Source organism: Andrographis paniculata, unplaced genomic scaffold (genome assembly GCF_009805555.1).
Source record: "Andrographis paniculata isolate CXL003 unplaced genomic scaffold, ASM980555v1 Contig35END, whole genome shotgun sequence".
Taxonomy (NCBI): domain Eukaryota; kingdom Viridiplantae; phylum Streptophyta; class Magnoliopsida; order Lamiales; family Acanthaceae; genus Andrographis; species Andrographis paniculata.
This window is the reverse complement of record NW_026137568.1, coordinates 4064530-4080309: the sequence shown is the minus strand read 5'-3', so window position 1 is coordinate 4080309 and position 15780 is coordinate 4064530. Positions and strand designations below refer to the sequence as shown.

At 40.6% G+C, this 15780-nt stretch overlaps 1 protein-coding gene across 2 annotated transcripts; it reads right to left on the bottom strand.

Moving 5' to 3' along the window:
- Positions 1-5: 5 nt before the first annotated feature.
- Positions 6-15504, bottom strand: LOC127249039 (histidine biosynthesis bifunctional protein hisIE, chloroplastic-like). 2 transcript variants are annotated; one of them, XM_051271631.1, is made up of 7 exons: positions 15349-15504; positions 14907-15059; positions 1364-1609; positions 1182-1277; positions 909-1060; positions 556-743; positions 6-128 (listed from the first exon to the last, which is right to left on the bottom strand). In XM_051271631.1, exons 2-7 carry the CDS (start codon positions 15057-15059, stop codon positions 94-96), a joined length of 870 nt encoding a protein of 289 aa, XP_051127588.1. In that variant the 5' UTR covers positions 15349-15504; the 3' UTR covers positions 6-93. The 2 variants fall into 2 exon arrangements, with proteins under 2 accessions (XP_051127588.1, XP_051127590.1); XM_051271633.1 differs by lacking the exon at positions 14907-15059.
- Between the last annotated feature and the right edge of the window lie 276 nt (positions 15505-15780).

Genomic DNA, 15780 nt, shown 5'->3' with positions numbered 1-15780 from the left:
ACCGAACTCTGCGGCTTTGTCACCATTGTAACCGGAACCTTCCTCCTTCACAAAACTAGGAACATGGGCTTGAGCAACAGCACCTCAACCTCCTCACAGCCTCATGAGCGTGACAGTGTGCCCAAAGTCTGAACAACAATTAATTGAATGAATGAATATGAACACAAACAACATACACACCTTTCCTAGCTATTAATTAATTAATTATTCTTGTAGCTTCCTCAATGGCTTAGATTTATTTCTGTTGTTGTTTGTATCGTTATTCAAAATGATCTGATCTCATCTGATTGTGCAGCATGTCTATTTTTTGAATTCCAAAAAAGGCAGGCAGGCAGGCATTGTGTTACTACTATTTATTTCACAAGTAGAGAGAATCTCATGAAATCCACAAATAGGAGAGCAATTGAGCTACCACACGCATAGTTTAAAACAGAGAATAATCAATCCAACACAAGGTGCAAAACGAATAAAATAGAACACCAAGGAATTGTAAAACATAATAAGGTGTCAATTCTTCGATAATCATGCGTCACCAAGATGCAGTGATTTACTTACGGCTGTGCTTTTCTTCGATGCCTGATTGTGAAAATCTGTGTCTGAGAATTTCAATAGCATCTTCAACCTTAACTCCTCTCCGAGCTAGTAAAACCATGGCATGATACAGCACATCGGCCATCTCCGAGGCAGTCCTTGACTGGTCTTCATTCTCCTCTAGTGTCCGGCACAGGTCATCTGCCTCTTCCCTATAGGGATACACCAAGTTTACAGCCAGTGAGTTATGAATATTTAGATGAAACACCTCATTATTCTTCTAAACATGCTTTACATCTATAATAACAAGCTTCAAATATGGCAATGCCAAAAGCTTAATTTGGAAAGGTAGCATGTATTTATCGAGTACGCCGAACCTAATTTTTGAGCACAGTAAATCGCCATCAAGCAATAAGCGTTTCGTCCAGGATGGCTTCGCATCTGTGCTTTCCATCAATTCTTCTTTGCGTTTCGAAATTGTAGATTCTAGTGAGTACAGAGTCGTCAATGCAAGTTTACTTTTACTGACCTAGCAATAATAAATAAAGACATTGTGTTTCACTTAGCACCCTCAGATACACTTTTCAAGGACAGGAAGCTTCACTTTTGAATGATGAGTTGATGAGAGAATTAAGGAACATATATGATACTTGTGGCTTGTTTAGGACATTGTTGACCGAGGTGTAGTAGCACGTCTGCTCTCCAGTGTGACAAGTCGGGCCATCTGGCTTCCCAAGATAAATGATCTGAAACATATACTCATTTATTATTCTACGTAAGTAGGAGAGAGTTACATCAACCTTTGATCTACGAAGGAAGGTTTACTACTTACAGAATCACGATCACAATCAAGAAAGATATCGCAGATATTGATGAAATTAGATGAGGTTTCTCCCTTGGTCCACAAAGTTGATCGTGACCTGCTATAGAATGTTGCCTTTCTCAAGGAAATGGTTCTCAAAAGAGCCTCTCTATTGACGAAACCTTGCATTAACACATCTCCCGTATCAACATTTTGAGCTATTGCCACCGCCAAGCCTTTGTCGTCCCATTTGATACTATCCAAGAGGGGATTAGCCTGTATTAATTGGTTATATGACAGGAACTCAATAAATCCACAAAATTTGCAACATGTTACTATGCCATTCATGTCCTCTAAGGGGGAGGGGATGCAAGAATCGTGCTCCATGCCATGAAATACATCATGCCAGAATAGTTTCCCTACTACCATAACATGAACGAGCAAAGAGTAATAACCATGAATTGACAAAACTATAATACAGGAACATTTTCAACAGAAGCCACATATGGTTTTTAAACTGAATTAATATTTTCACAGGTTTCTACATAAACAAAATTCCATGTTTGTTAAAGTTTATGGAATTATAATGATAACACTGAGTAGTTTGTAACCTTGAACAAAATGTGCACTTCTTAGAACGTGGTGCTTAGATGTAGCTAAGTAATCCTCAAGATTAGGGCTTTGTTCTACATAATTTTGAATTAACTTTTAGTTCTATTAATCAACAATAAACTTTTTTAAAAAAAAATGTCACATCAAATACCGATTTTTCATTTACCTTATTACATCAAAAATTTATTTTCTATATAAAACATCACATCCAACACTTACTTACGTTATATCAAAAACCTATTTTAAGTCTAAAATTTTAACATTCTCAAAACTCCAAAACAGTTCCAAAATATATCTAAACTATTGATTACTGAGGAGCCGAACACTTCATTTGCTATTGCAGACACTCAACAATCTCCCCAGACAAGCTGTAAACACCCGCTTTTTGTCTGGCATAAAATGTAAAATAACATGCCAATGACAGATTCCAAAAAACACCAAATCTCTAAAGTTTTTAATTCCACTCAAGTAATCATACTATAGTAAAGGAACTTTTCCAACATAAGCCATTTATGGTGTTTAAGTAAAGGGCGTGACTATTTTCACAGGCTTCAACACAAATGATATTGCTTGTCCGGATAATGTTTATGCAATCATAATTATAACACCAAGTGAGCTTGTAACCTTGAAGAAAAGGTGCATGGAATGGAACTTCTTAAAATGTGATACTTAGATGTAGCTCAAGTAATCATCAAGATTAGATTAGTGAGGAACTACAAGTATTAATTGTTATCCCAGACGCTCAACGGTCTCCGCAACCAGAACAGCGGTAGACACCTGCCTTGTCTGGTATAACATCTCGAATTAAGCACAACTAAGACGATGGACCAAAACAAAAAAAATAATAATAATAACTAGATAACAAAACACAACCTAATCCTTGAAGCTTTTATTTCTACTGAAGCAATCAAACCATTAAAAATATTCAACAATCCAGTTGAATAATTTAATTTCCAGATTGCTTTAGTGAAGCTGTTGATGCAATTTTTCAACAATAAAAAGTAAAATCCGAAAATAGGAAATTATCTTCGAATTTGATATATTTAGTGACTGAGATTAGGAATCTCTAAACACTGTACGGTACATACGTAAAATTGGAAAATAAATGCTACATACTGAAAATTAAATGATGATCCCCCAATCACTGACTTTGCTGTCGTTTGAAGATGATTGAAGATACTTTGCCAGTTGCTGACCCCAATCCTTAAATATTCCTCAGAAACAGTACCTGGAACCGTTGCCCGAACGGTTACAACGCCTCCTCTCAACCGTCTACTAATTCTTCTTTTGTTGATACGTGTTCTCAACCGACTTGCAGACCATCCGACTTGCGGACCATTTGACCTGCGGATCATCCGACCTGCGGACCATCCGACTTGCTTATTTCCTTAGAAGGACGTCCGGTTCAACCGATTATCTTGAAACACCGCTTAATTAATCTAGCAGACCCTATTACAGGCCCACATCTCCTTCTAGCTTGGGCCTTTTAACCTAATTATAAAATTCATACGTAACAACTTGCCCGCCGCCATCGGACTTTCAAACGCCACGCCTCAATCGCCGTTTGGAAGTTCGCAATCTATATAACCATACTCCATTTGTAGAACTACCTCCTCAACTGCACCCACTGCAGCGCAATTTTTTATCACCAAACTCTTCACCTTCGGTGCTGGCTTTGCTTTCTCTCAACCTCTGCAACTTCAAAATATGGCAAATCAATACATACCTGCACTTACTTTTGACGGATCTGTTCCAGAAACAACATTTGTTGCTACGAAAATGCTCACTCCTACTATTCGCCCATACTGCACCACTCCTGAAGATTCCAACCAGATGAGAGAGATCTTGGAAGCAGGAAACCCCCTCGCTGTCAATAATCCCAATTACAACGCTATCCGTCTCCATGACAGTATCAAAACACACTTGACAGATCCCAAAGACCCCTACCGCACCTGGTACAAAAGGGTAGCAGAACGTTTTCGATATCAATGGAAACACCAACAAATTGACCAGCCAATACTCCTATCGACTCTCTCATGTCATTTACATGAGAAAGTTTTTTTGGCGATGTCTGCGTTCTGGCACTCGGAGATGGGCATCTTCCTCCTTCCCACAGCCCCCATCGGCCCAACGCTCATGGATGTGGCCATGATCGCCCATCTTCCAATTGTAGGTGAAGACCCTGTGATAGGAGCCCTAGATGGACAAAAGCCCAGTGCAGACCATTTGGGCTGGTCTCTGGCGGGCGTAAAGGAATGGGGCTGGACCAAATTTTTAAACGACCAGCAAAGAGCAGTCGGAACCCCTGTGACCGACCGTGAGCATGTCGCCTTCCTTCTCTTTTGGCTCTGTAGGTATGTCATAATTTCCCCTTCGAAATGCGTCATTCCTTCTAATCTTGACTTGGCCATCCATATAGCCTTAGGTCATTTCTTCTCTCTTGGTACTCTCTTCCTTGCCAATCTTTTTGAAGGGCTATCCAGGGTTAGCACCCACCTTACAGATAAATGATGGCAAAAAATTAGATACCGCCGCGTCGGGCCCGTTTTAGTTCTTGAAATTGTGGTTCCGTCTCTATTTCCCCGAAGCGTTTCAACTTGGCCATCCCCCTGTTGCTCCAACACCTGACAAATCTTTAGGAATAGCCCTTAACCGACTTTGTTTAGGTCGCAATAACCTTCAAGCATCCGACCCTATCATAACTGCCATTCTAGCCGATGACCGTAGTAACTCCCGATTTTACATGTACAAAAAGTATGTCGGTTACGCGTCTAACCTGTTTTGGCCATTCCCTGTATCTTCACCTTTATCCGAACCGGACCCGCTTCCTCATCCTACTTACTCCTTCGCCTGGGATGTTGCTCTTAAACCCAGATCCTCATTTATTAGTAAGAAAATTGATAAGAAATGCCACAAAGCGTTTTATACCTTCAACTATCAGCCTCAGTTTTTGGCACGCCAGTTCGGCTGCCAACAAGGTTTACCTAGCCCTACCGCCTGTCCACATCTAATAATTCAAAGCCCGGACGGGAGAGTTATCCCTGAATTGATTTCTCCTTACGTATCCCAATTAACCAATTACATAACTTCCAACTCAGGTCCGACCCCAGCAAGAGCGACCATCCAGACTACTTCAAACCCAGCCGAATCACCAAAGTCGTCAGCTGACCAACTTCAAGTACCTGAACGCCCGACCAAACGACAGACTTCAATGTAAGCGCCTTCACCAGCCAAGCTGGCAACAACAAGGGCTTCATCCGATAGTGAGGCGACTGCCTCACAGATGGGTAGATTGCCTTATGTTGCCTCAGACCCATCTCTCCCTAACGCGGAACCAATGGCCACGCCTGTATCCGCCTCTACTGCGATCGCTTCTGGTGCGGCCGCCTCTGTTGCAGTCTCTCTCGAGGCGCCCGCTCCAATTAATAGGGACGTCTCTAATGCGGCCGTCCGAATTGCTCCCAACGAACCGACCACAACCGCCCTGGGCGCAGCCGACCTGAGGGCAGCAGACCCTCTTCCAGAAGCGGCCGGACGGGAAGAAGAACCCGCAGCTGTCCGACCGAGGGGTCTTTTACAAGAATTACAAGAAATCCCCTCCTCTGATTGAGAGACCTCTGTCAACTTGGTAGACGCTTTAAACTCCCTTTTCCAAACTAAGAGCTAGTGTTCACATAATATTAAATACACTATATCTCCGTCTGCAGGGACCCAGATCAATACCGCAGCGTCCATTTGAAGCAGCCGACGAATCGACCATTCCAATACCAGTCACCCTTTCTTCCAGACCCATAACAATCTTGGCACCTTCTGCGACCACGTTCCGCCCAGAAGTAAGTAAAGTTTTCACAACTAATTCTTGATATTTGTGCTTCATGTAATCTGACATAAAAATCCATTCTCTCAGGGATGTCTTGATCTAACCCCTCTGTCAGCTTATCCAATTCCAACAGACGTCCGAACCATAATTGCTCAAGCTGTCGACCAACCTTTCCCCGACCTGGGGTTAGACTTGTTGGACGGGCTTCTTTAAGCCATTGGTGTTAGACTTGTTGGACGGGCTTCTTTAAGCCATTGGTGGCCTTCTATTTCAAATTCTTTCAAAATCAGCAGCCGCCCCCATTCTTCATCGGCTGATGGAGCGACTATCCGAACTCCGAAACGACATCTTATTCGCTCAACTTCTGTCAGCTGAAACGCCCCTACCCAATTCGGACCAAATAAGTCTGGAAGTTTCCTTGACTAAAACCAGGGAATCAATTCAACAAGCAACTAGAAGACTAGACGGCCTCACTAATGCCAAAACACAAATAGATGAATCAATTCAAAAGAAGGAGGTAGAATTGAGAGCACTTCATCAAGAAATATGTTCTGGAAGGCCACATAAGCGACGAACAGCGCCTGATTGAGCGGTACAAGAAAAATGAAGCCGACTTGGACCAAGAACTAAAGATTCATGGCCGGTCTTAACTTATAAGACAGTACCAGACGGCCACTAACACCAGACGACTTTCCAGGACAGAAGATAAATGGTCCCAGATTAGAACCGCTTTAGGGTCTTTTCTGTAAAATTTTGGAAACCTTGACTTAGTAAATAAATTTTTTCTCCTATTGTTAAGGATCACTTTCCAAAACTCCAACCCTCCAAGGAACAGATCAAACCCATTCCCTTTATAAATATTTGCAGTCCCTTGTAAAGCAATGAACGAACGCTTAACCATAAATTGAAACTTGGGCACGCCTGAAATATTTATTAAAATGCCACAAAAACGTCCTCATGTTCCTGTAAACAATTGGCAAGGCGTTATTCAACCCTTCTTCGTGGGTAATTATCCAGTTGGAGGCCATGCCGAGGACTTGTTATGCATACTCAAGCAATTGGATTTCAAATTCATATTCTCCCACCGAGGCAAAAAAAACCATTCATCGTGTTATTCGTCTGATGGAAAATGTGCTGGGAGGATATGAGACCCTTCGGGATATACAAAATCGTCTTTCTGACATTGATCATCATATGGATTTGATTAAACACCATGTGACAGTCATACTCTCAGACCTTGGCTGGGATCATACATTTTCCAATCAGCGCGCAGTCTTTTCAAGATTACGCACTCTTGTTGATCGTGAGCGTCAAGCCGTAGCAGACATGAAGGCTCGTACCGACTATGATCTAGAAAAGATGCAAGATCAATGGGAAAAGTACAGACCCAACTTAGAAGACCTTGTTGATGAAGAACCAGAATTAATCCCTAATCATTGGGATGAAGATTCTGACTCAGAAGAGAGGAGTTCTTGCATGACTCAATGTCTGATAATGAGTAAACCCTTTTTGGGTCAGAACCCCTAATAATTGGGTTCTGAATAAAAATTATTGTTTCATGCGTTCTTGTTATCTAAAAAGGCAGGAAAATACCTCTTCAGATATTTAGCACTAATACAATCATGTACTCTTTTACCTTCTTGATTTATAATAATAAAGGCACCATTTCCGATCTCCTTTTGAACGATAAATGGTCCTTCCCAATTTGGAGACCACTTCCCTAATTGATCAATCTTCTTATATGTAGGAAGGATAGTTTTCCAAACCAGGTCTCCTTCTTGGAACGTTCTATAAAATATTTTCCTTCCATAAGTCTTAGCCCTGATCTCACTATGCTTCACAATCTGACCAATTGCATGGAGTCGATTGACATCAAAACTTTCCAATTGCTGCAACATAATTTGTTGATATTCCTCAGTAAACTCATCAGTAGTAAGGCTTGTACGTCCAGATGACACTTGAATTTCAGCTAGCAACACAACATCTTGTCCAAAGGTGAGCTGATATGGTGAAAACCCTGTGGCAGAATTTTAGTTATTCCTGTGTGCCCATAAGGCTCGAGATAACAACAAATGCCACTTTCTTGGGTTCCCTTCAATCGTCTTTTTTATAATTCCAATAATAATCTTATTGGCTGCCTCTGCCTGCCCATTAGTTTGGGGATAATAAGGCGAAGAATAGTTCAAACGAATACCAAACTCTGCCAAGAAGTTTAAAAACTTCTCCCCAGTAAAGACCAAACCTTGGTCGGTCACTATTGAATGAGGAATACCATACCTATAGATGATCTGATTCAGCACAAAATCTATCACTTCCTTTTGATCCACATTTTTCAAAGCAACCGCCTCAACCCATTTAGTGAAATAATCTGTTGCAACCAAAATAAAACAATGATGTTTGGATAATGGAGGATGAATTTTACCAATGATATCCATAGCCCAAGATTAAAAGGGCCATGGTTTTACCATAGCTTGCAGTTCCGTGACTGGCAAGTGATTCAACTGCCCATGCTTCTAATACTCTTGGCAACCTTTAGCGAATTGTATACAATCTTCGAAAATCTTTGGCCAAAAGAAACCCAAACGATGAATAGCTTATCTCATATTCAAACCTGCCCTATGAGCTCCACAAATCCCACTATGTACTTTTGTCATCACTTCCAAAGACTCTTTGGACCCCAAGCATTTCAAAAGTAATCCTTCGAATGTCCTTATATAATAATACTCCTTCTATCAACTGAAATCGTAAAGCTTTTAGTCGTATTCCAATCGAAACATTCACTCCTGGATTTTGTAGATACATGATAATTTCTGTCCTCCAGTCGGTTCCGACTTCTGTTTCAGAGCTGACCTCTGCACATATATCTTTTGAGATTCCTTTACAAGCTTTTTGAGCTAACTCATCTGCAAATTGATTTTTTTTCCTAAGGATGAACTCAATTATCACTTCGGAAATTTTTTATAGCAACCGACCTACAATATCCTTGTATCTACGTAGATGAGGATAATTGCAAACATATTGTTTGTTTACCTGGTTGATTACCAATTGAGAATCCCCACTTATGATCACGGACTGAACATTCCTGGCTATTAAGGCTTCCAATCCCAAGATTAAAGCTTCATACTCTGCCGAATTATGGGTCATGGCTTCCAATTGCAACTGCAGCTTGACCCTTTGACCATATGGTCCTTTCAACAAAACACCCGCACCCGATCTGTTTCCTGAGGTAGAACCATCAATTAACATTAACCAATTTTGGGTACTTATATAAGACATGTATCCGGTCGGTTCCTGCTCATAACCTGCAAAGTCTGCCAAAAAATCTGCTATCGCTTGGCCTTTCACCGCCCTCAAAGGAGAATGAAATAAATCAAAAGGAGCCAATTTAATGGCCCACTTCATAAGTATGCCCTGCATAGTAGGTCTTTGCAAAATCAATTTGATGAGATCAATCCTTGAAATAACCTCGATTCTCCTGGGCAACATATAATGCTCAAGTTTGGTGCATGCAAACACCAATGAATAACACATTTTTTCTGGCATAGTATAATTTAATTCTGGTCCTGTGAGAGTCTTACTCAAGTAGTAAATTGCCCTTTCCTTTCCATCATCCCCATCTTGTGCTAATAAGCAACTGACTACTTCATACGTGTTTTCCAAATAAAGTTTGAGAGGCCGACCTTCTTTTGGGGGCATTAACACAGGTGGTTGAGCCAATGCTTGTTTTATAGCTTCTAAGCTGTCTGTTGATCTGGTCCCCACTCGAAAGCATTTCTTCCAGCCTTCAATAATTTAGTAATTGGTCTGACCTTGCCAGCAGCATTGGAAATAAACCGTCTGAGATAATTTACCTTCCCCAAAAGACTTTGTATTTCCTCAACCGTTTTGGGTGGTCGGCTGGCAAGAATTGCTTTGGCTTTATTAGCATCGATCTCTATTCCCCTCTCATGTACCAAAACTCCCAAGAAAATCCCGGCTGATATACCGAAAGCACATTTAGTCGGATTCATCTTCAACTTGTACCACTTCATCCGTCCGAAGGCATCTTTAAGATCTCTCAAATGTTCCTCAAAACTGGAAGATTTGACGATAACGTCATCAATATATACTTCCATGGATTTACCAATAAGATCATGAAAAATTGAATTCATGGCCCTTTGATAAGTTGCCCCTACATTCTTCAAACCAAAAGGCATAACCGTCCACTCGTAAATACCTAAAGCTCCTGGACATTTGAATGCTATCTTATGAATATCTTCTTCTGCCAAAAAGATTTGGTTATATCCTGCATAACCATCCATCAAACTGAGAATTTTATGTCCTTCTGCTGAATCAATTAACATGTCAGCCATAGACATCACATATTCATCTTTAGGAGTGGTCATATTAAGATCCTTGAAATCAATACATATCCTGATCTTACCATTCTTTTTAACCACTAGTACAATATTCGCCAACCAATCTGCATAACGGCAAGGCCGGATGAAACCTACTTTAAGAAGTTTCTGAATTTCCTCTTTGATTTGAGACATCAAATCAGGGCTCATAGGCCTTGGAGGTTGCTTGTAGGGCTTAAAACCTTTTCTAATAGGCAACCGATGCTCTATCAGACTTCGCTCTAGACCAGGCATTTCTGAATAATCCCAAGCTAAACAATCAATATTGTTTTTTATAACCTCAATCATCAATATTTGTTGCTCTTCAGACAAATAACCACTCATCCTGATTATTTTTGGAACCAGGTCGGTTCCTAAATTAAATTCCAATAAAGGATCTTGTGCTGAAAAAGCTAGTTCTGTCTTCTCTAATAAATCAGGCCAACGAAATTGTTCATCTTCTTGGAAATGAGCATCATGAATCTTTTTGATTTTTTCTACTTTTCCCAAAAGCTGATCTAAATAAAATTGATTAATAAGTAAACTACAATCTTCTAAATTTGCACCTTCCATAAAAGATATATTATAAAGTAGGTCTGGCTTCCTCATGAGCCATACAATAACATTGTTCTTTTTAAAAGAACATTGAATTTTGGCTGATGAATTTAAAACCCTTCTTTGGTATTCACTAGCCATAAACAACTGAGACATTGGGGGTAAATGACTGGAATAAAAAATTGATTCTTCAACTTATTCTGATGCACCGAAAGGGTTGTCATTTGCTTCCATTTTGAAGACTTGATTGTCTTCCCAGAACATTAATCGTTGATGCAGTGTCGATGGTACACATTGAGATGCATGAATCCAGTCTCGTCCAAGTAGGATTGGATATGTAGTATCCGCATCCACCACAAAGAAAACAGAAGAAATCCTTTTAGGACCGACTTCAATTGTAGCGACCATCATACCTTCTGGTTTGGTCGGCTGCCCTGTAAAACTGGTCATCTTAAAATCTACTGGAGACAAATCGTGAATTCCTTTCCTTAACTTCTTAAGAGTCTTTAATGGCATCACATTGAAGACGGCTCCGTTGTCTATAAAAACCTTCGTGATTGGTTTCCCGCAAATATAAGCATTAACATACAGAGGCTTTAAATGAGACGTCGTGCCTTCTGGAATAGGAGGGAAGACTATCAAAGGAACCTCTTATTGAAAATCAGGATCTGAAATCTTTGCCCATTCTGGCTCTTCTATAATATCATCCACCAGAGATGCCCACAGGGGTTCCTCTTCAATCCAATTAATTCATGTCATTCGGCAAAGAACTCGTGGCCCTAGCCGAGATTTGACGGACCTTGAATCTGTTTCCAGAATTTCGTTTCTGGTTTCATTTTCAGGTTGAGCTGTCAGAGATTCCAAACAAAATTCCTCAAAAGATAGATTGATGTTAGTCCGTTCACAATACTGACATCTGAAACCTTCAATTCTCTCATCTGCTACTCCTTTACCCTTCTTCTGTATGGACCGACCCCTTTCAGAGTACTCAGAGACACCTTACACATACTTCGGCTGCCTTGATGAGGAGACGATTATGGACCGACCTCCCTCTGGATAATCAGCAGCGCCTCGTATATCATTCGGCTGTTTTGATGAGGCGACCCATATGGACTGACCTCTTTCCGGATAATCGGTAGCAACTGGTACATCATTCGGCTGCTCAAATGAGACGACCCTTATGGACCGACCTCCTCCCAGAGAATCAACAGCGCCTGGCATATCATTCGGCTGCTTTGATGAAGAGACCTTATCCCTATACCTCACAGCATACCTGCGCTTGGCATTACGAATTTGAGTACGATTCATACCCGGAAAACGAGGATCCACATCAACTGGTAAAGGTTTTTTATTTCGAGCCAACTTGCTCCCGACCAAGCCAGTCCTTCTAGTCGGGTGGTCTCGGACCAAAACTTGTTCCTTTAATTCCATATTAAAAGAACCATCTTAATTATCCCATTTCTCGGCCACTGGTTTTTCATAAACCTTGAGTTTCTCTTCTGGTCGGCCACTGTTTGATGGGTTTCCTTTTTTTGATCTGGGACTTGCTTGTATATTAACCATTGCTGTGGTTACTTTTAGAAAAGGTTGTTGCTCTACACCGAAAGTGATATATTTGAGCCGACCTGCCTGAATGGCCTTTTGGATCTCATTTCGAAAATGGGTGCATTGACTTGTATTGTGTGTGAAAGAGTTATGCCACTTACAATATGGTCTTCCTTTGATTTCTTCCTTAGTAGCCAACCTTTGCCCTTTTGGAATTCGAATATGGCCATCAGTTAGCAAAATATCAAAAATTTCATCAACCTTTGAATTTTAAATGTGGGTTGCTCTCTTCCTTCAGTTCCTGGCACTGGCTTTAATTTAGAGCACACATAAGGCTTTCCTAAAATGATTTTGGCCGCCATTTCTTCTGTCTGATCAAAATCAAAGTCGTATGCTTCTGTTTCCATACTCTCCATATGTTGAACTTTATTGCGCCTGAAATTCTGATCATTTTCTCTGAAAAGAGACTCTAAACATCCAGCCTTGGCAGCGAGACTTGCCAAATCTTCCACATCATGAGCAGTGAGTGCCTCTCTTAGACGGCCATGCATATATCTGACCACTAAATTGGTCATTTTTTTTTCATTGATTACAATAGGACAACGTCCTTTCATCAATCGCACCCTTTCAATAAACTGTGAGGCTGACTCTTCTGGATATTGCTTCAATTCCAACAAATCGGTAAGAGAAACAATCGGTAAAGGATTGAAGAATCTAGCATGGAACGCCATTTCCAAACCTTCCCAAGTTTGTATTTGCCCAGGCGGCAGATTTACAAACCGTGAAAAAGCTGTTCTGGTAAGAGATAATTCAAATAATTGCAGTTTATAAAAAAGATTATTTCTAACTTCCCCCAACTGTGCTATAAAACGACCCACATGCTCTATGGTGGAGGATCCGTCTTCCCTTGAAAAAGCATGGAAATCAAGTGGTCGATAATTCCTTGGAAGAGGATAGTCGTTAATGATCCTTTCAGAAAAAGGTCTTTGATAAGCAGGACGGTTGGCCATCTGAGGATTCAAACCGAAATGAACCCTCAACACTTGCGCAATCTCTTCAGGATCCACACGAGGGTTTTAATGATCAGAGATAAGGATGGGATCCTGTATATGTGCTCCTTGCATCTTCCCTGACAGTATTTGGCTGCACATTTTCAACTCTTGGCCCCAAAGGAACATTATTAGGGAAAGTTAGAGGAGTCTTTCCCCTATCTGTTGGGTTGAGCGTTGTGGCACTTGGCAATGTACTGTCAACGTATGATGGCCCTGCGAAATTTGCTTGCATTCTTGATGGTGATATTCCTGGTGGCGTCTGAGTGGGTTGAAGAGTAACCTTTGATAAAGCTTGATCTAACATGTTCTGCATGAGATTCTGTTGCTCGCGCAACATGTTCTGCATAGCCAAAGTTTGTTAATTGTTCAATTGTTGAACATAATACAACCAATCGGTAGGTGGTTGGGGAATCTCCCCTGGATTTGGCATAACAGGTGGTGATATATTTACTCCCACTGGTGCTGATGATGATTGAGGTTGTGAGCCTGCCATATTGATCTTTCTGATGATTAGACCGGACCTCAGTCGTAGGATCAGCAATCTTGCTTTTCTTCCACTGTGGTCGCCAATTTGTTGATGCAATTTTTCAACAATAAAAAGTAAAATCCGAAAATAGAAAATTATCTTCGAATTTGATATATTTAGTGCCTGAGATTAGGAATTTCTAAACACTATACGGTACATACGTAAAACTGGAAAATAAATGCTACAGACTGAAAATTAAATGATGATCCCCGAATCACTGACTTTACTGTGGTTTGAAGATGATTGAAGATACCCTGCCAGTTGCTGACCCCAATCCTTAAATATTCCTCAGAAACAGTACCTGGAACCGTCGCCCGAACGGTTACAACGCCTCCTCTCAACCGTCTACTAATTCTTCTTTTGCTGACACGTGTTCTCAACCGTCTTACCAACCGCGTCATCCAACCGACTAAACTACGGCTCTCACTCGATCTCCGCAGCATCCGACCTCCACAGCAGCCGATTTGCTCATCCAACTGCGGATCAACCGACCTGCCTGTCCGACCGCAGACCAATCGACTTGTCTGTCCGACCACGGACCTTCCGACCTGTTCGTCCGACCACGGACCTTCCGACTTGCTTATCCGTCTGCAGATCACCCGACCTGTCTGTCCGACCGCGGACCTTCCGACTTACTTATCCGACCGCGAACCAACCGACCTGTCCGACCGCAGACCTTCCGACTTACTTATCCGACCGCGAACCAACCGACCTGTGGACTATCCGACTTGCAGACCATCCGACTTGCGGACTGTCCGACCTGTGGACTATCCGACCTGTGGACTGTCCGACTTGCAGACCATCCGACTTGCGGACCATTCGACCTACGGACCATCCGACTTGCCTATTTCCTTAGAAGAACGTCCGGTTCAACCGATTATCTTGAAACACCCCTTAATTAATCTAGCGGACCCTATTACAGGCCCACATCTCCTTCTAGCTTGGCCTTTTAACCTAATTATAAAATTCATACGGAACTGAAGCCAAATTTCCAAGCATTGATAATTCAAACATAAAAACGAAGTAAGAATTGTATAAAGAACTAAGGCATTCTCCATTTAAATAGAAACAGGGATAAACATATTACCTTAGCCTCTAAATGCAAACTTATATCCGAGTCCTTCAGGCAAGCTTGTATAGGAGAGACATGGCAGCCTATTCTCAAAGGCGAGCTAACACTGCCACATTTTGACGAAAGTTTGCGAAACGGTGCCCAGTAATTACTATACGGAGTTGTCATCTATTATTCACCCAATTGAAAACAATGAATATTCAGAAATGAAAATAGGAAAAATCCTCCCCAATGGCATCAGCAGCGACAAAAAAAAAAAAAACTTATAACAATAGTGCGAAATCAATATATAGGATTTGCAGAGATTGCCAGTAAATTTGCATAATTACATTAGAAAATTAGAATAATGGAAACCTTAATTCCGCAACATCATTAACAACTCATGGCTCGGGCAAACTATCTAAGAAGTACCAAAATCAAAAGGAAAGCTAAATTACGATTCAAGACTATGAATTACATGTTCGTTGGCTAGCTCATTCACTTCAAGATCAACGATTGCACTCGTCGTCACATATTAAAGAGAAAAGAAGAAGAAGAAGAAGGAATAAAGGAAATTGGGCAAGAAGAAGAAGAAGAAATAGGAAATCTTTTGCGGGCGGCGGCGAATGTGAAGTGTGGAATGTGGATGTGTAAATATTTTAATGAACAAAATAAAAAAAACTCGGTAGAGTTTCATTAATAAAAAAATATATATTATTTTATATTCCATTATAAAAATTTTAATCATTTATTTTATCTTAATTAGCAGTAAATTACTTATTAATAATAAATTATAATATTATTTTATTATTTTTATAGGAATAATATTGTTATTATTTTAAATATTTTTAAAATTATATTTTAATAAAATATATAATATAAATGTTATTTCATATATAATAAAATTTAA

Bases quoted from the DNA above. Each gene is read 5' to 3' on its own strand.
- LOC127249039 (XM_051271631.1), bottom strand. From the start codon at position 15,059: ATGACAACTCCGTATAGTAATTACTGGGCACCGTTTCGCAAACTTTCG. The intron at 1,278-1,363 runs GTAAGTAGTAAA...TATATGTTTCAG, and splicing joins TTGATTGTGATCGTGATTCT to ATCATTTATCTTGGGAAGCC. The intron at 1,061-1,181 runs GTATCATATATG...TATTATTGCTAG, and splicing joins ATGTCCTAAACAAGCCACAA to GTCAGTAAAAGTAAACTTGC.